This window comes from Colossoma macropomum, unplaced genomic scaffold (assembly GCF_904425465.1).
Source record: "Colossoma macropomum unplaced genomic scaffold, Colossoma_macropomum, whole genome shotgun sequence".
NCBI lineage: Eukaryota > Metazoa > Chordata > Actinopteri > Characiformes > Serrasalmidae > Colossoma > Colossoma macropomum.
In genome coordinates, this window is record NW_023494802.1 from 6679495 (window position 1) to 6700066 (window position 20572).

Below are 20572 nucleotides of genomic sequence, written 5' to 3' on the forward strand. Positions count from 1 at the left end.
TGGAAGTCACTATGTTTAACATGCCAAAAGAAGTTTTTTAATACCACAGAGATTTTTTAATGTTAAAGAGAGTCAAATCTTGACTAAATTGCGACTACTGAATCAGTCATTACTGAAACGTGATAGAGTTTCAGTGTTGTTTTGTATTGTTTTAGTAGTGACAACATGGAATGTTCAGTAATTTATTTTAATAACCATAATGAAAGTGGTCACTCAAAGCTAAAAGATTTAGTCTAAAGTCCAATCAGTTAAGCTTTTTAGACGTGTTTTTCAAGTCTGACTCGAATTCTGTAGAATCATCCATATATGACGACTGATTCACTCTGGTTAATGGCTGAGGTGAAACCACACAAGTGCTTAAGTTTGTCTTAAATATGCGTATAAAGGACACACACTTTGAGCCCTGTTTCACTATGAAGCTGGCATTGTGAAAATAAGTTGGTTTATTTTATGTGTGTAAATGTAGAGTGTCTAACAGCTGAGTCAGTGTGTCTAAGAGCTGAGTTATGGCAGAGAAGCTGGTCATTAACTGAGCTATCCCGTTGGTCTCTAAGTAAACACAGGGGACACACTAAAAGAGGAGATGAGAGACAAGAAACATCAGAGCAGCAGAGAGATTTCAACGGAGAAAAGCAGAAAAGGGTCAGCTTTAATCAACAGCTCAGTGATGAAGTACATCACTACTGTACTGAAGTGCATTACAATAAAAAAAAACATTGAAAGGACCAAAGTTTTTTCTCCTTTAGCCTGGATTTCCAACAGCCTGTACTGTGCACAGAGCACCACTGTGAGGGAATCTGAAAAAATAAGAACAAATAATCACCAACACACTGAACCTAAATGTTATTATGAACCTGTAACAACTGTGCAGTGTTATATAAAGCAGTTAACCTGAAGAAAAAATATATATGAAATTTTGAATTTATCCATATAAACATAAAGTATATGAAACATACCTTAAATGTCCACTCTAGACAGTTATCACAGACACATGAACATTCACCAACCTGTAACACTGGGCCTCGTTCACCAACCGTTCTTAAGAAATTTCTTAAAACGCACTGATGCATTTTTCACAAAGATTCTGTAATTCACCAGTGTTTTCTTATTCAGGATTTGTTCTTACTTGAATCTACACACACTCACGAGAAAAGAAAAAAAAGTGAGAACAATTCTGCACTTTAAGAACCTCATTCTGCTCTCCATCACTTCTAAACATATACTTCCTACATTGCAATGAACATTTCTAATGAATATACCTGCAACTTTAGTGAAAACCTTAATCCCAGTAATGCTAACATGGACAACACTGACCGGGAAAGAAGAATAGAAACATCTACAGTGGTCACTTCAATGGAAAAGGAAACACAAATGAAGTCTTCTCATTGCCCATCCATACATTATTCCAGGGTAAACTCATTTTGAAGGCATGCTCTATGAAAATGAGATTATTATTTCTTGCCAGCATATGACAAATTACAAATGAAATTTAATATATTTTCAATATATGTTTGCCCTGCGATTGACTGGCGACCCATCAAGGGTGTTTTCTGCCTTCCGCCCAATGACCGCTGGGATAGACCCCAATGAGAATGTGTGTGTCAGAATATGTTTTTTTTTTTTACTACCAACCATGATCAAAATGCCTGTAATTTTTTTTAAACCAATGAAAACCCACATCAGGCTCACTGGTGAAGGTTAAAAGGGGAATTCCACTGATTTTTTTAAATTTCTGCATAATTCAATCACTGAGATAATTGTAACAGACAACAGCATTCAGAGTGGCTTACTGTGAAATGGTTCATTGTAGAGAACTACATAGGAACCTGGTGTTGCAATGTCTACAACACAAATATAGCCATTGAATTAACTATCCAGGATGACCAGTGAACCTCCACATATCCTCTGAGTTTTTATATGTAATGTTGATGGTGGAATAAACAGGTTTTATTTGGAAGTCATTTGCCTTGTAACATCCTCCATATACCTCTCCACCATGAATGTGGTTATGATAATGTGGTTTAAGCCAAAAGCGTATTGCAAAACTTGTAAACCAATGCAAATTTTCTTCACAGAGGTGTTCGTAGGAACCAGGGGACAACACACATATAACCATTTTATTTACTATCTATAACGAACCTATGTGTCTTCTGAGTTGTTACATGTAACATTGATGCTGGTTAACTAGAGGTCAGTTTTCTCTGGCACTATTTTGCCTTACAATACCCTGCATGTACCTCTACGCCAATAATATAATGTCTCAGGCACTAGACAGTGTAATCGTATGCACTTTACATAATTGGTAGCTAGTTTTGAAGAACATTAAACTCTTCAGATGTCTGGTTCCTATTCTGACAACAATTCTGACTGATTAAGTGTCTCTAGAATTGGAGTGTTTCACACCAAACCACTCTGAATGACTTTGTTTACAACTTAACAATTTAATGATGCAGACATTTCGAAAAATCATTGGAATTCTCCTTAGCCACTCATTAGTTTCTGACCAGTGCAGCATGTTGACCAGGGCATGTCTGAACCTGACTGTGACATCTCACTAAACTCAAAGACTTAAAGAACACAGACGCTTACATATTAAACCATTAGAAGATTTAGAGCTGAAGCCATTCATGATTTATGCACAAGTAAAATGTCAGTTTAACGCAGAGACGTCTCTTAGTAACTAAACCCACAAGAAACATAAAACTCATTTACTGCCATACAGACAGACTACTTATTAAAAAACAGGCCCAGTGGCTGCTTAAATGACCACAGTGGCTGTCCTCTGGCTGACTGCGAGCTACATTGCTAAACTGACCCAAATGTTCTGGCCCCTGTTTACAAAACACTGCACACAGCCGTGATCAGATAGAGCAGTGAGATTCAAAGCCCACTTGTTTGAGAATAGGGGCACAGTGTGTTTGAGCTGTTATTAACCACCCGTATCGCTGGATCGGCAGTGCCAGTGTTGCGCAGGCCGCAAATCCCCACTTAAATAAAAGATGAGGCTTTGACTTCTGGGTCAAGTAGAAGTGACACCGGTGACGCCTCTGCTCAGGGCTAAAAGCCACTCGTAGGGCATGACAGGGTAGAACGTTTAGCACTTCTCACCTGTCCTAACTTATTGTCCTCAACTAGGCCGAATATGTCTTATGAGATAGCAAAGCATGAACGAGTGGGAAATCATCTACTCTATCTCAGCCATCTCATCTGTGCTCGACTCAATCTCCAAAGATTGCTGTGTGTAACGTGAGGTGCACCAAGCACAGGGCTGTCATCACCTCGCCCTGACTCGCATTTCCCAGGAAATAACAGTGAACTAACGGGCCCTCTCTGGTTTCTAATGACGCTCATGCATTATTGAGCAAGCCCTCCCAGGCAGCGCAGTGTGGTGGCACTGAGGGCCCACTGGACGCAAAGGGTCAGTCATGCACTAAACGGTCCAGCAGCGGCGCACTGACAATGACTCACTTTATATTCATGCAGCCTGGTTGGTAAAGATGACTGCTTATAACTTCAGTGTATAGGGATACTGTCCAAATTAAGCATGCACAGCTTAGGCTGCCCAAAACAACAAAATGAATAAGAATTAATTACATGGTTTAATTAAAAATATAAATAATAATCAATATTAATTAGGTATTAGTAATTCATTATTAATTTCAATGTTCTTATTATTATTTTTAATATTATGTTTTATCTTTTTTATCTGTAGCTTATTAAACCTGGCTAGCATTCCTGTCAGTTTCCTATTTTACATTGGCACATCATTATTCACCATTTAATTTGTCTTCTTATTCTGTCATTATTAGCAGCTTTATTTATTAATTAGCCTGCCAGTTATTGTTTTTATAACATGTACATTAACAGACAGTAAAGTAGAATTGAAAACTTGATTTAAGTGTAAGGTTATCCAGTGAAAAGCCACTGAAGAGAGTCATGGTTTTTTTCATTTTTCCTCATTATTTTAAACCTCTGGCCACAGAGCACTTTCAGTGCTGAATGTTTATTTCCCTACCAGCAGCACTCTGTTTGATTTTGTTAAGACTATGCAGTGTTTGGTCTTAGAGTGCCTCCTACTGTCAGATAAGTTACCTGTTTTTAATCTTTTGGACTTTCTTTCCTGTCAGTGTATAAAAAACTACCCTGAATTAGGATTTTCAGCACCTCTGTCAAGAAGAAATTCACACTGGAACACAATTAGCTGTCAAACATTCATACAATTCTCTGCAAGCAGTAACCTGATCTACATGTGCCAAAACTTTAGGAACATTATTGTAGTGTTTCGTGACAAGGGACACGTTAGGCTGACTTTACACAGTGAAACATTCATGCAACTTTACTTGCTCAATGCAGATATAAAACTAAATCGCACCTGAGTTGCCTCATGTTTTGTCACCCCTAATTTTACACAGAGGTCAGATCTATTTGCGATGCAAACAATGAAAATTAGAAAAGGAGATCAAGCAGCCCTCAATGAACTTGAGCGTCTATTAGTACAGGATGAAAGAGGCATCTAGAAGGCTAAACTGAAAGCTATACGATGTAACATTTGGGGATTTGGAGACCTCTCTGGTGGAAATGTGGAACTGCGCACCATGACGAAGAACATTTTGTAACACTGGTTGTGCTTGAAAAGAACTTCAGGGGATGTGAGTGAATGATCTACTACTGTCAGCATATCTTGATCACTATAATGTTAGTTTTGCATTTGAGACCTAAACAAGTGCCGTTAATACGTAAAGACGTATTACAAACTCCCGCAAAATCTGACCCGACACCTCTGACTTTTAAAGTATTGTGTATCATAATATTATTATAATTATATATAATTATAAATACAATTATATATAATAATATACATGACCAAAAAAATTACAAAGAGAAGCTTAAAACATTAATTTTCAAAGGTTTAACATGCACACAAGATAAAAATTCAAATATAGGTTCAAGACAAAATTATATAGTTTCTGCTACTATATAAAATTTAAAAACTAAAATAACCCTAAAAATCAGAGGCAGTAAGTTTACTAAGCCTCTCACTCTGCACTGGAATATGTACTTTTTTTCCACATAAATAAAATATATATTACACAGATTTGTCTTTCAGTTTTCTTACATTTGGCAATTACTGTGTTAATATAATATATTTTATTCATGTGAAAATGATGTGCACATTTGAAATCACAGATATCAGAGGTGTTTGGCTGAAGTATCCACCTGCTGAAGGTCAAAAGTTAATGTGGTTTGTTCATCTGTAATAAAATGTCTTTAATCAACAACCACATAAATAAATGAATGACTGCAGAAATAAATGAATACACAATAAAATACACAAAACCCATTTGGAACAAACAACCTGGAATAAAGCGCACAGTTTATTGATCTGTCTTGTGGAAAATGTCCTGAATGTGGGACTATAATGCTTTAACTTAAAAAGGGCCATTTATATAGGGCAGAGAAAAGGATGTAAAATGTACATTTACATGGAAACCAGTTGAAAGTGATGAGAATTTGGATCATGAGTCACTTTTTAATAGCACTATTACAAAGACACAGTCATGACTGCAGCAGCCCTAATCCTATGTGTTAATGGTAAATCACTGATATTCCGTCCTGACGGCAACACCTCGCAGAAATGATGAACATATCCGTGATTTGTCCACTGTTAGATTACATCATCACTTAAACACACTCTAAAACATGAAGCTGCTGAAAATGGAATGAATTTGTTTTTCAAAATTTCTGCATAATTCAGTCATTCAGACATAAACAAGGTATTTCAGAGTGGTTTAAAATGGTTGATTGTAGAGAAACTCAGCAATTCAGATTTCTTTACAGTGGTGGCGATAGGAACCAGGAGTCACCACGTCTACATAAAAAATATAGCCATTTTACTTGTGGTCATTAAAAAAAAAAACAGGCCCAGCGCATTTCTCTCGGCACAGTTTGCTAACCGTATTTGGGACCACAGAACCGTTTGGTAGGATGACATAGTGACGTAGCTATTCACTGACTGGTTCTACATGTATGGTGGTATTGCTCCACAGTATCCTGTGCATTATTTTAAACCAGAAAACAATCAAATAAGTTCAGTTCGCTCACACTGACGCCAAATAAACGAAAGCAGTGCATGACTTTAAATCCACCATTCATTAAACATCAAAGCTTCAATCTAACACCAATTTTTAAACAGCACTGCTAACCAGGAGATAGTAGCTGGTGAGCGTTAGGTTAGCTAGCATGCTGCTAGCTCTGCTCACCACAGAACAGGTTCGATTTTGACTGCCAAAAGCTTTACTGACACAAATTTAGATGACAATGACTCAAATCTGAGGAAGCAAAGTCAAGTGGCTGATGTTAGAGGGGACAGAAAGCTGAAAAATAAGCCTGTTTTCTGGTGTTTGAAGCTGTAGCCTCCTATCTAAGCTAATGCTAGCTGGCTCCTGTCTCCTCTAGCTAACTTAGCTTAGCTAAAGAGATCCAAACACCCCAGCATAGTTTCGATTTGACTAAGTATAGACAATAAAAACTTATTTCAGTGAGCAAAGGTGATTGATTGGTGGTGGAGTGACAGAAAGCTGAAATTAAACCGGTGCTATAGTGCTTTAAGCTGTGGCCTGCTAAGCTAAGCTAACACAAGTGTATGGTGCCTCCCACTGCAGTACAGACTCTATTCAGCGAACCGATGCTTAGAAATCACCGACTCATACATGAGAACACAAATTTGACAGGTGTTTAAGTGAAGAAGATATAAAAAAAATATAGAAAAGAAATAAAAATAGACTTCTGTGGTTCTGTGGTGCTTTGAGCTGCACCCTGCTTTGCTACGCTAATGCTAGTGTAGTTAGACAGCTACAGGTGTAACTTGCCACAGTACAGCCTCAGTTTCAGTAACTGATGCTCAAATAAAACCCAGGGCAAAGAATCTGAGAGCATGGTGTGAGACTGGTGTTTGGAATGACAGACGGAATAAAATTTTGTGGTGGGTGGTGTGTGTGTAGCTATTAGCCTGTTAGCAGATAGCCACTCATTCGTGTAGATTTCTTAGATATTCCCTGTTTCTGATTTAGTGGCACAACAGATGGAAAAAGAAACCATAACTTGTCTTATCATAACTTGAGTCCGGACAAGCGCAGAACGGCACAGTACGGCCCTGAGAACCATTTGGCTCCACAGTGGAAATATTCATAGATCTGCACAAACTAAATGAAGTTGAAAAAATATCTATCTATCTATCTATCTATCTATCTATCTACACTAAGCAGCTTTTAAGGAATTAGGGGATTTTTTCTTGGAAATGACTTCAAAATATGTAATTCTAATGAACAGAGATGAGTTTTAGGGGTTTCCTCGATGCCTGATAAGGGCCAGAAGTCAAAGGTAAAACAACGTCTCAAGACATCAGCCAGTGTATTCATAACCAGTTCATGGAATAATTTTCCGTTGTAGCTTTGGTTCCTTTCACCACTGTAAACAACTGTGACACATTCCTAATTCCACAAACAATTCTAGTTTCACGTCAAACCACTCAGAATGGCTTTGTTTACATCTTAATGATTTAATAAGGCAGAAATTTTGAATTACCATTTTAAATGGGTTTAATTATGCCTAATACCTTAACACTGGTATGTTTACATTAAAGATTTTTACCAGCAATCATCTGCTGGGAACACGGTTACAAATGTTGGGCCTCGTTCACCAATATCACCCTAAGTTTCCTCTTAAATGTGTTCTTGAGAAAAGTCCTAAGTTGAAGTCTACGTCAGATTCATGACATGTTCTTAAATCACAGAATTATTCGCACCTTTGTGTTCTTGAGTGTGCGTAGATTCTGCTCTTACCTAAGGACAAACATTGGTGAATGTCAAAATCTTCATAAAAACTGCGTAAGTAGGTTTTAAGAAGAAATTTCTTCTTGAGAACAGTTGGTGAACGAGGCCCATTGTGAGGGCGTTCGGCATTAAAGCTGTATCTGTTAAAGCAACACTTCCACTCTGTCCCTACTAGAGATTTCTTTTGGAATGGAGGAAGGGTTGGCATAAAACCATCAACTTTGGTGAGAGGGGAGTTAAACCATTAAACCATTTAAGAGGAATGAACACAAAATTATATATAGAAATATTGATAACAAAAGTCCGACATGCCTGGGAGCAGTCAATTTGGCAAGAAAGTGATTGCACATAGATTATAGAAACCTCACAGTGAGCAGTTTTGCCCTTTAAAGAAGACAGTATATTCTCTCAGACGCTTCAGCCCACTCTCACACACACACACACACACACACACACACACACACACACACACACTTAACTTACAGGTTCAATAAGAACATAAACAGTAAGATACATTTCTTGTGTCCAATGCCAATGCTCATCCTTCATAGTTTCTTCACTCCACTTCCCCAAAACTCTTCAAAAACAATAAGAAGCATCGATAAGCTGTACGAATAAAAGTCATTACAGCCCCTCTCTGGTCTCTGAAGCCTTTATGTGGTGGGAACAAAAAGAAAAAAGTCTTAAGTGCCCATAAAAGAACGTAGATCTTCAAGAATCATAGAAAAAAGAAATCAGACAATAGCTCTGACATATCAAACACGCATGTAGTGTTCCTATATCAAACACGTTTGTTCTTTGGTCATCTGCATTCTTATTCTTCATCCTTGCATATATATTTGTGTGTTGTGTGTCTTTAAAAATCAGTCAAAAAGAAAATAAATAAAGAATCCACATTTTGGTGTTGAAACAAAAGAAATGAAAATGTAGCCTCTTCTGAAGTCACTTCCATCTAAGGCCAGCGCGCTTAGACATTCGCTCTTTCAGACAGTCTATGAGAGCAGCTAAGAATGAGAACATATTCTCAGTGTGTGCATATATTAAATACAATACCACCGTCAGGCTAATCTGTGAGTCTCTCAGTGGTTTTACTCCGGAACAGCAAGAAAAGCATGTTTCGTTTATGCTCCAGAGCATATCCTCCTCTTTCACTTCAGTGCAACCGGAGGCATTTGGTCAGTGTTAACTGCTAGAAGGGCCACTGTTGAGAAAGTAAGTGGTCATGTCTCCTTTCCCTTTCACTTTGACAAGGCCACGGCACTCCAGCTGGTAGCCCTTGTTGGCCAGAACGTGGTACAGATCAGTGGTCACCTGTGAGAAACAAAGACTGTTATCAGTATACAGTGAAAGTGGGATTGTTGAATTTTAATGCTTACATGTAAGTTATTTCTGATGATAACAAAATCATGGTGCAATTCAATATTTATTGCACTGGTAACACTTCTTGTTACACGAAAGCCGACTTGTGTTTTATACATACTTTTGCATGTTCAATTGAAATAATCAGTTTTGCTCTATTACACAAATCCACACACAGATTTAGTTGTTAAACATTTTCATAATTTTCTGTTAAATACGGTTGTATGCAAATGTTTGAACACCCTTGGTTGACTTTCTAAGTGCAAATCAGTCAAATATAGCATCCATCCATCATCTAAACCGCTTATCCTTCTGGGTCGCGGTTCAAATATAGCATTTTTTCCTATTTATTTTTAACTATTTATAGTTTAACATGGTGCAAAAAAAAATAAAACAAAATATAAAATGTACCATATCTTTTGCACTGGCCACACTTTATATTTTATTTTCCAATATGTTAAATTGAGTAAATAAACAGTAATTATGCATTAAAATATGCAGAACCTGTAAAGGTCCACCCTGTGCCGCCAGCTGCCAGCAGAGGGCGACAGCACCACTAGTTCAGGGAACTCCAATTCCCAGAAGCCCTCGGGCTGATAGGAGCTAATCTGGCACACCTGTGGGCTCCTCTGCTTAAGGCCATGGCAAACAATAGCTCCTTGTCACACCTTTGTAGAGGGGTGACCAGTACAGTACTCAGTGTCGTTCAAGAAAAGAAAGAGGGCTGAGAAAAGAAATCACCCCAAAGTGACAGAAAGAAGAAAAAGAGGGCTAAAAAGAATAAACTGCCCAAAAACTACTGAAAACACAAAAAGAAGGCTTAAACGGCTCCAAGCCAACCAATAAGTGTTTGTTCTATAAAGAACAAACAGGTGAAACACAAAACTGATCTTCCTCTCATAATTACAGAGGAAGTATCTTTTGTTTTTTGATTTTTTTTTATTTTATTTTTCTATCTCAGCCTCTGTTTGAGCAGGCAGTTTCCCCTTTGTCTGCCCTTTCCCGCCATTTTGTTCATTCCCAATCATTGAGGTGTTTTTCCCGTTTTCACCTGTGCTTCCCTGTGGCGCAGCGGTAACTCCTCTGAGCCACCCCAACATACAGGATCACTCTATTTGCCCTACGTCACCTCATTAGTTCATTTAAGACCCTTTTTCATGGGTTTTCCTCTCTGCACTTGGGTCCACCTTCCTACTGTCCCGTAAGTAACTTGGGGGTCGCAAGAATGTTGCTATGAAGACACACACTTTATAAAACATAATTAGAAAATAATTTTGAAGAGAGCAAACAATCTCTGCTCAATAGCGCCACCTGCAGGCTTCAGAAAACAGGCAAACATCGATTAGGAATTTCTATTGGGTGAGCTTGTTACTGACGGAGGGTCTTGATTGAACTAATAGGCTGACTGACTGCGACATTTTAAGCACTTTTAGCACAAACAAAAGATTTGTGTTTTTTGGCAAAGTGCTAGTTAAGTAATGCAAGCCTAGTCATCCCATTAAATGAGCAGATTTACTATTTGATTATCCTGTAACGTCTGTAATGTGTGTAGTTGTGTGGGGCGACCTGCAGGGCAAGGGAAGAGAGGGGGGTCACAAAATAGTTTTAACCCTTAAAAATTGGCACACTGTGAAAAAAGGTTAATAACGCCTGCTGTAGAGGAATTAATTTATTTTCACTTAGATTATTATTCATTTATTTTCACGTAAAAAATCAACAGAATTCAATTTCACCAAAGCTGCACACACTTTTGCCTATGACTGTATATGGTTTCTGTTTTTTTCCTGGCTCTGAAAATTGAATCATTTATAGTAACGTAATGGCAGCTTACAATTCACTTTGATGAGAAAATTCAATGCTTAAATCACTATGAAATTATTATGTAATTATATTTGAAGAGCACACTAATGAAAGTAACAGCACTCTACTTAATCTAAACCTTCCTGAGATATTCTAAGATTGCAATTGCACTCAGAGCACAACAGATGGCAGTGTAACCTGCAAGATCAAGAAATCACTGCCTGTAATCTGTGTATATATATACACACACACACACACACATTATATATATATATATATATATATATATATATATATATATATATATATAATATATATTATTATTATTTTCTGTTTCATTACCTACAGAATGCTATAATCAGACATTGGTATTGTTGATTGTTACTGTCTGTGGATTTTTATATGTTCACTGAATAATCCTTCAGAATGTGTCTATGCAGAGAATGAGCAATGGCTTTGTGTGTATAGGGGTTTTAACAGAAATGGTACCTGGATGCAGTCAGGCACTCCTGTGCTGTCCATACGACTGGCCACATTCACTGTGTTCCCCCAGATATCGTACTGAGGCTTTCTAGCTCCGATGACCCCAGCAACCACAGGCCCAATATTCAGACCTGTAGAGCACATGCATGATCACTGCCTGCTTTCACACTTTCATAAGGTAAAGCCACAGCTGGCCTATTATAATGCCAGAGAGAAAATTCAATTCTTTTCTCTTGGTCTCTAGGGGTGGGCTTGGTCTCTAGGGGTGGGCATCACTTAAAAATACATCAGGATGCAAGTTACTGTGTTTCACATGAAGCAAAATGGTGACATCTAACCCCAGCTGCATATGGACACAGATTTGTATAGAGCAAGTTTAACTAAACTAAAAGTCAACTGGTACTGTGTTTAAGCAAATACACCCAAAAACACAAAGATAAATCACTAAATCAACCAAATGATCAGGTACAGCTAATCTCTCATACCAGTTACTGTGAACTAATGTGTAACCTTACACATATAAACACAAGAACACTCAGACAATACATGTTACATTAGATGAAGCTCAAGTTAACCTCTAATTCTCTTTTCCCATCCCAGCTTAAATGACACAGCGGTTAAATTTAGATGCTTGTACAAGCAATAGTTTGTGACTATTTAAGGCGGAATGGAAATTCAAGTAAGAAGCTAATATCTGCCTCAGGATGTTAGTGTATCAAATTCCATGTGATGGTGTGAATCTGGTACTGGCTGACACTGATGCTCTACAGAGTTCATTACTTTTGCATTACCACTGTAGCAACTGTCATGGGTGAGTCATGTGAAGATAGACAGCAGTGGCAAAAAAACAACAAAAAAAACAAACACGGCAGTGTGAATGATAAAACTACTTCAGGAGGATGAGGACATATCCGAGCAGGGGTAGTGAGAAATGCTGTCCTTAAACTAGCCAGCATTTGTAGCATATTGACTGCGATGATTGTCACATTTTAAAATGAAAGCTTTCACCATATTTTAACACTAGCTAGCCACCATGTTTATCTCCAATAAGGAATGTGTGTGTGTGTGTATATATATGTATGTATGTGTGTGTGTGTATGTGTGTGTGTGTGTGTGTATATATATATATATATATATATATATATATATATATATACACAAAAAAGTCATATTGCCCACTGCACTGTAGAGTCGCACAAGTTTGGGTGCCTCTAGTCAAATGTTTTGTTAATTTTCTATGTAGAAATAAGTGAACACACACATTTTAATACACAATTGTACAGTATTTGCAATGTTATTTGTTTAAGTGGCACATTTTATATATGCAAACACAACAAATAAACAGAAATTATGCTGTAGAATTTGACACAGTTCTGTTTAAGTTTATTCTCTGTGGAGGATGTGTCATCATCTTTATTTAAAAATAATATGACTGGGGGGTTTTAACGTTTGCATATAACTGTATGCTGAAATTTCAAACCGCTGTCTGGACACTTATCAGTAGAGGAGAGCTACTGACCAATCTTCATCTGGAAGTTGTTGAAGGAGTGCTCGTTGATGTACTTCATCTGCTCGCGGAGTCTCATGGCGTAGTCAGCCAGCGCTAAGATGTGTGAGCGGCCCTCTCTGTCATACGTAGAGTCATTCAGCCCTGACGCTGCCATGTAAGTGCTGCCTATTGTTTTGATCTTCTCCAGCTGCTTGAACTGGTCCTCGCTGATTATCTGAAAACAAATGGGAAAATAATAAAAACATGAATGAAAAATCATGAAGGAAAAGTTGAAAAAAACAAATTTAGACAATTTTTCGTTCACCCCAGATGTAGCTGGTCAGTCTAAACATGTTTGCTAACAGATAATAGAAGCTTATTCCCCACCAATTGTAAAATTAAAAGATAATTTGGGACATTAAACTTTGACTGATTGACATCCAGGCAAGAGGAAAATTACTGTAGCTATTTTTTTATTCTGCTCGTAACACTCGTGTCCTTTGTAAGGTTTATGTACCAAAAAATTCAGTCTGTTTTTATCCCTTAGAATTTAACAGGCTGTTTTTGTTCCTGTGCCTTTAAGACTGATAAATGTAAATGATCTCTGTTCTGATTGGCTGGTTCTTTTTGTCTTGTTTAAAAAGCAGCCTGGGCTGAAACACTTCTTGTAACTTAAGCATTAATGGGCAGAGCTGAACTGTGTAAGGCTGAATAGGTGGATATACGTAAAAGCGTTTAGTAAGAGTCCAAACGAGCTATTTTTGCAGTTTAGTTTCCATATATGATCTGTATAGACAGATGACTTAACGGTAAGCTTTGAAACTTGCTTAATGTTTATATATGACATACATATTTATTTAAGAAAAACGAGGACAATTCAGTTCTCCAGAAATATGGGCCCTTTAAACAGTTTTACATAATTGTCATTGATCAGAGTTGATAAAGTGAAGAAAAAATGTTGATGCTAGCACATAGACTGTCACGCACCACATTGTCACCATCACTTTAGTCAATACAGCTAACCACGGTGTCCTCATTTCCCCTCCTTACCTCATCAAAGTCAGCGATGATTTCGTTGAGCAGTCTCAGGCACTCCACACCCTCGTTATTAGCCTCCAGCTCTGTGTAGAACTCAGAGAAGTTACTGATGGAGGCAAACATCACAGCCACACACTCACATGACTGGTAGTAAAGCTCGTCGTTGCGTCGCTCTCGGGCCAGGAAGTGGGCAGCCACGTCTTTAGGCAGGATGTTATGAAGGAGACGACGGTTGTAGGCCTGCAGCTCCTCCATCTCCTCTTTCTCTTCAGTAGCCTAGCCAGCAGAACACAGCCATTAGTGAGGACTACCAGACCATGACATGCTACAAGAACACTGACAGGCATGTTTATTATCATGTGTTAAAAACCGCAGTAAAAAGTAAGTTTTAGTATTGGAAAGCAGTTTAAACTGTTCTAGTTTTTAAAATATATTTTGTCATTGGTTGTACTTTAGTTGCTTTACTGTTTTAAGGCTGAGCTGTTATACGTTGTAAGTTACACTGTAAGTCAAAAAGTTTGCAACACTCCTAATAAGTGACCTCTAGTGAGCTTCTTTAAGGTGCACCTATTGCTGACATAGGTGTTGAATATTGCATATACAGCTTATAGAAACTCCATAAAAAACATATACTGATAGAATAGGATGCTCTGTAGAAGTCACTATGGTCACCATGCCCAGCGCCAAGCCTCAGCTACAGGTGTATAAAGCCCCCCAGCACTGGGCTGTAGAGCAGTGGAAATGCATTCTCTGGAGTGATGGAGCTCCAACCAGTACTATTGAAAGGGTTGGAGTGGAGTTTGTCACTAATGCACTAGTGTGGCTGAATGCAATCAAATCCTCACAGCAATGTTTCAACATCCAATCTAAATTCCTCCCAGAAGAGTAGCAGCTGTTACAGCAGCACAGAGGGACAAACTCTCTATTAATACCCTTAATTTCAGATGATATACTGGACAAGCACGTGTCTACAACACCACCTGTGCCTTCCCTGTGTATCTGTGTGTATTGTATCAGGAGAGCGTCTCAGCCAGAGGGCTGTTATGACACAAATGAGATTTTGCACACAGATTTATGTGTGCAATATTAAGGAAATAAAGGCTAACTGACCGCTTCGTGTTTGCAAAACTGTAGACGATCTCACAATGTACCCTTCCTTCCTTCTCAGTCACTAAGTTTCTTGAAATGACAGCCTTGTGACAGAAATGACAGGAACATGACTACAAACTGAAGCACAAACAAAGCCTTGGATTCATAACACTCAGTTATGCAATCCTTTTGATTCTTACACAATTACGATGGCACCCACCCGTCTTTGTACTGGGCTGATACCAGCAGAAAATGCTGGATTGGAGAGAAATAACAAAAAACCATCCAATTCTGTTCCATGTCTAGGAAATATTACAGAAAATAAACTAAGCCACGAGATAAAAGCAGCCATGTGTAACTTAATGTTAACATAAGGCAAGGCAAGTTTGTATAACACACAAACTGCCAATCCAAGTGCTTTACATAATCAGAAAAGGAAAAGTTTAGTACTAAAAATATAAAAAGATAAAAGTTTGCAATAAAAACAATAAATTACTAGCAATAAAAAATTTAATTGGTTAAAAGTAAAATTAAATAAAAGTGCAATGCAGAAAGAAAATGTAACAGAAACCAAATGCAAGTCCTATGAGTTTAATGGCAGGCACAAAAAAAAGTTTTAACCTGTCATTTCTCTGTAAAGCTATACATTCTCTAAATATGGATCCATGTCTCTGTTTTTGTACATTTAAAAATTAGCGATTTTAAGCAGTTTGAGGATTCTACTTTTAGATGACTATTTTAAGCAACATAATTCAATTAAAGAAAAAGATTACTAACTTTAAAAACATAAAGAAAAATTCTTGGATCGGTGTCAGCAGTACTGGCAAGGTTTTGTTTAGGGATCAGTCAATGTTCACATATTTGAATAGTCATGGTAGTTTCAAAAATGGAAAAGTAAATGTAGTCAATGTTTTATATGCAAATTAGCTTCTCTAACATTGCGTGTCCTGATTACTGAATATCGAATCAGATGAACTCTAAACTCAGTGTTAAACTTGCATCTTACATATTGGTCAGTTTCTCATCTGCTTGGTCCAAAGAAGGATGAATAGAAAGACTACTGCAGCCAGCCAAAAGCTACCAGAGACTAGAGAAGAAGCTCTGTGACATGAAGGCAGAGGGTCTCTGGGACTTTAGGGTAGCAGCTAGAACAAAGCATGGCTACAGCACGTAGCATTTTACACTCTACTTAAATAGATTTAATGGAGTAAACTTCGAACATTCTTTAATAAACGTATTAGACTTGGTATCAGCTAATTCTTCATAAACCCGCTGTTTTGGAGCTAAAAAGGTACAAGGTGAAATACAATGTGGCTAGTAACCGTTAGCTGAGGTGAAAACAGACATTTAACATCTGTCTGTTCTTCAATCCACTATGTCCACTACTATGGATTTGTGGTCCAGTCTGTGAATGTAGTAGAATATTATGTAGTAGAGAATTCTTACAAATTAGAATATCATATAACTGTAATGACCATCACCAGTTTCATTACTGGTATTGGTACTGGAAACGAGAAAGTGGTCATCATACCATCTCTACTCTTACATAGTTAAAGAACAATGTAATTCACAGTAACATGAGCATGGACTACCTGAAGTTTCCACAGGAAGTCCAGGCGTGCAGTGGACTCAACCTGCTGGGCATGCAGGTAGAGCGCCAACACAAACACAGTGAGGATTACTGGAGTCATCACCTTCAAGGACACCTTACTCATTCTTTCATGGCTATAAGGAGAACAGGAAGCAGACATGAGCACGGACTCAGAGTCAATACAGTGGCAGAAGTAGACACTGTTCGACAGCCGCACTGATATCGTCACTGTCCAAAAAAAACCAAGTATCTCCATTTTTCATTGTTTGACAAAGTGATCAAATCAGCTCCTTTTACACTGCGAAAATTTCATGATAACAGCAACAATATGCAATAAAATGTGGAACACTGTGTTTGTCTTTCTTTTCACCCAGTTACATTTTATCAGTCACTTCTACTCTTCTGCTTGTCCTTAAATGTCAGGACTCAGTTTTATAGGTTTGTATAAATGTGCAAACTTTTTAGAAGGCTGGAGACAATGAAAAAACGCCAAGACCAAATTAGATTCAAGGTTAGCTGGAACAACTTGGGCTCATTCTATCATTCTATCACTTTGACTTTGAACCATTTTTCACAATCAACGCTAGTGTCATGAACTTACCAATGTGTTCCATTGAAACTGGACCTGTATACAAAAATAGAAATATTCCCATTAGTGGCCTACATGACCCACAAAGAACACACAGACACGCAAAGCTAAGAACACAGCAGAGGCTTCTTTCTCTCAGAAAGGGAATTGAAAGGGAAGAACAAAATCACATGAAACAAAGCTACTTTGTGTGAACATTAAAATAATTTGTGTCTGTCTACAATGAAGGACACATTGCTGTAGCTACAACACTGGTTCTCTAACAGGGTACGTAGTGTGTCTTTCTCTAACTTGTCTAGTGGAGAGCTAGTGTCAGTACCAGATGCAGAAGATTTTAACTCTGAAACTCAACAGAGTGGATTCCAATGAAATTCCACTCTGGAAATAATGTTGCTCAAAGAGTAACATTAGTTTTAACAAAGACATTTTACTTTCATTTATACTCCTTAATATAATGTATTAAAGTGAAATGAATGTGTCTGTTCAGAGTAGTGGCCGACCAATATAACAGTTGAACGATACTGACGACCAGCTTTTTTAGTGGTATCAGCAAAAACAACCTTGATAATTAATGATTTTCTTTTGGTCAAAACACTGTCTTGGCTAGTACTACAAAAACAATTAAAATGTATCCAAACCAAATTATGTAGGCTGAATAAGCATTAACAAACGTGCGAGTTTCAGTGACATCATAAAAACATATAATTTAAAAGGGACTGTTTTTTAAAACTTTAACCATGTTTACAACAAACACTTAAACTCTTCAAAACTCTTCTTTTACATTTTATCCAATTTCACAGGCCCTTAAAGTAGTATAACAATTGAGAACTTACAGCCACATCTGTCAGGTGTATCACTGTTTATCTATAACTTCTGGAGTACAAAATTTTTTAACAATGTTAAACTCAGCTAATATTGTTATTGTTCTATTATAATTATTGAAATATTGAACAATGTCATGTCATATATAACTTTGTTTCCTGTAGAAAGTGTTTTACCTTGTTTTCTCTTAGATAAATATTATTTGACTGGACATATTTAAACTTTTGCGTACAACTGTAGGGGCCCTATTTCCAAGGTATTTATGATTTATTTCAACTAACTTAAAACGAGAGATTCATTTGCAGTTACTGCTTTTCTAAAAGAAAATGACATACTTGCATTTGAATTCTTGTTTTTTTTAACATGTCCTATCTGGTTGTGATTTGCTAGCAAATTGACTCCCCTCAAGGAGGACAGCGGATTCTACAGTAGTACCTATATGAATCTGAGACTGGTGGAGAGCTAACAGACCCAGTGTGTCTTTCTCCAGTGCTGTGTCTGCAATGTATATTTCTCCAGTGGAGAACTAGCCAACGTATCTTTCTTTAACAGATCTAATGGTGAACTCACAGAGCGTTGGCGGTGACCAGTAGGTCAGTGTTATCGAACAGGACCACCAGAGGCCACTCGAGCAGCAGCAGGAAGGTGAGCTGAATGAGCAGCATCAGGGCCAGCTTGCCTATACTGCTGATGTGCAGGAACACAGAGCAGGCCAGCAGAGTCAGCAGCACGCTATAGGTGAAGTACTGGAGAAGAAAACACAACCCTGAGCAGTCAGACCCTGGAGACTCATCCAGACATGAACGTGCGAATATGAATGCAAAACTGAAGGCTACACATCAACATGCTCATTCAGTTCCATATACACACGTACACTGACCTCGGGGAAAGGACACGGGGTTTTCTGGCTCGGACAGAGTGATAGTGTGTCTCCTGCTGAGTGTGTGAGGTTGTGCAGCACACACAGCGTCACTGCGCTCTCAGAGATGTTCAGCTCCTCAGCTACACATTCAATCACACCCTCCTTCTCGCACGTAAACTGCCAACAGATAAACCAGCGTATTTCTTCAGAGGCTAATAGAATTTAAATCCACATACAGGAAGAAACATCACATTACACCATATTACTGCTAGCATTAATAGCATTACACTGTCATACCGCAGTGAGACGTATTACTAATATTCAATATGAGTTAGTAAAGGCTGGTTTACAATTCTGAAAACGGCAAAACTGGCCCATCCTGACTGAAGAGAAACATACAGCAGAGCATCTGTAACGATTAGTTGATTAATCAATTATTAGTTTATTAAGTTGATGAGAAAATGTTCATGTGTTATTTGCATTAAAAAGACATGTAATGATACACGTGGCCATTCTGACACAACTGCAATAAGCTACAGGAAAAGTATTGGATGAGATGATGAAGTATTTTCTCCGTTAAAAAATATGATAACCATTGTATTATCTTAGTTTAATGTTGTTTTAATGCATTTGGTCTTTTTCTTCATAACAAGCATAAAAAATCGCTAATAGTACGCTATTGTCGGTAGCTCACTAGCTAAATTTCCTGCTCCACCTTAAATAGTCCAGCAGTTTTGACACCTGAAGTGCCAGAATGTAACTGCTGCTCCATTTAACGTGGAACATCAAAATTCGAACAAGAAGCTGGTGAATCGCTGACTTCAGCTTCATATCACTGAAGAATTAGGGGTGGGCGCTAATAAATAATTATCGGACCCCCCTCTTTGAAGTCATATGATGCCCTAAATTTAAAAGCCCAGCAGTGAGTTTGCTGAACTTTACCCTCCTCTGCTATCACTGCAGACTGGCAGGGTCGCCTACAGAGCAGCACTAGCAGCCTGTTAATGAAATAATGGTCTTTTTTTATTTGAGGGTCTCATTTCGTAGGGGAAGATTTCAACCACTACTTGTTGTGTAAGACAAACAGTCAGAATGTCTTTAAGTGATAAAGATATTCTTTGCTCCTCACAAAAAGACCAACAGAGCCTGGATTGGCTACTTTCCGTTTGGAAAAGCAAAAGGAGCACAGGGAGTTTCAGCTCCTAAATCAGGAGCCTAAACTTTGAGTGTTTCACACACGGCTGTAGTCCAGTTCGAGCTGCTTTTGAAGATGCTTAATGAGAAAGCAGAGGACAAAGTAATACTTCTGTAAAGAAGGTCTCATTGCTGGGACATTACCGCCCAGCTATGCCAGCTACAGACACAACAGTGACGGATTGAGTGAATTCATGTCACCTGTGAAAGTTTGCAAAAATCAAAAAGGGCAGATAATCAAAAAGGGGCTGAGCACAATTCAAATGCCATCCTAAGACTGAACAACAGCAGTGCCCACCATGTTGGCGAAGGCAGAGATGAACAAAAGTAGGACAGTGAAGACCCCCACTAACGTGCTGTTGGTACGAGACTCCACTATCTTCTTTGACACGGTCTGCAAGGCAACAGGGAAGAGCTGAGAAAA

General features: G+C 38.1%; 1 protein-coding gene across 1 annotated transcript in view; it reads right to left on the reverse strand.

The window, feature by feature from the left end:
- Window positions 1-5341: 5341 nt before the first annotated feature.
- Window positions 5342-20572, reverse strand: part of adcy6b (adenylate cyclase 6b) — an 80668-nt gene continuing 65437 nt past the window's right edge. Inside the window, exons 15-23 of the mRNA XM_036591589.1 lie at window positions 20447-20563; window positions 18973-19131; window positions 18663-18838; window positions 17283-17306; window positions 16683-16815; window positions 14014-14277; window positions 12994-13198; window positions 11481-11605; window positions 5342-9143 (exon numbers count right to left, since the gene is read on the reverse strand). Of these exons, the coding sequence (XP_036447482.1) occupies window positions 9015-9143; window positions 11481-11605; window positions 12994-13198; window positions 14014-14277; window positions 16683-16815; window positions 17283-17306; window positions 18663-18838; window positions 18973-19131; window positions 20447-20563 (1332 nt within the window). The 3' untranslated portion in view covers window positions 5342-9014. The remainder of the gene's footprint in view (window positions 9144-11480; window positions 11606-12993; window positions 13199-14013; window positions 14278-16682; window positions 16816-17282; window positions 17307-18662; window positions 18839-18972; window positions 19132-20446; window positions 20564-20572) is intronic.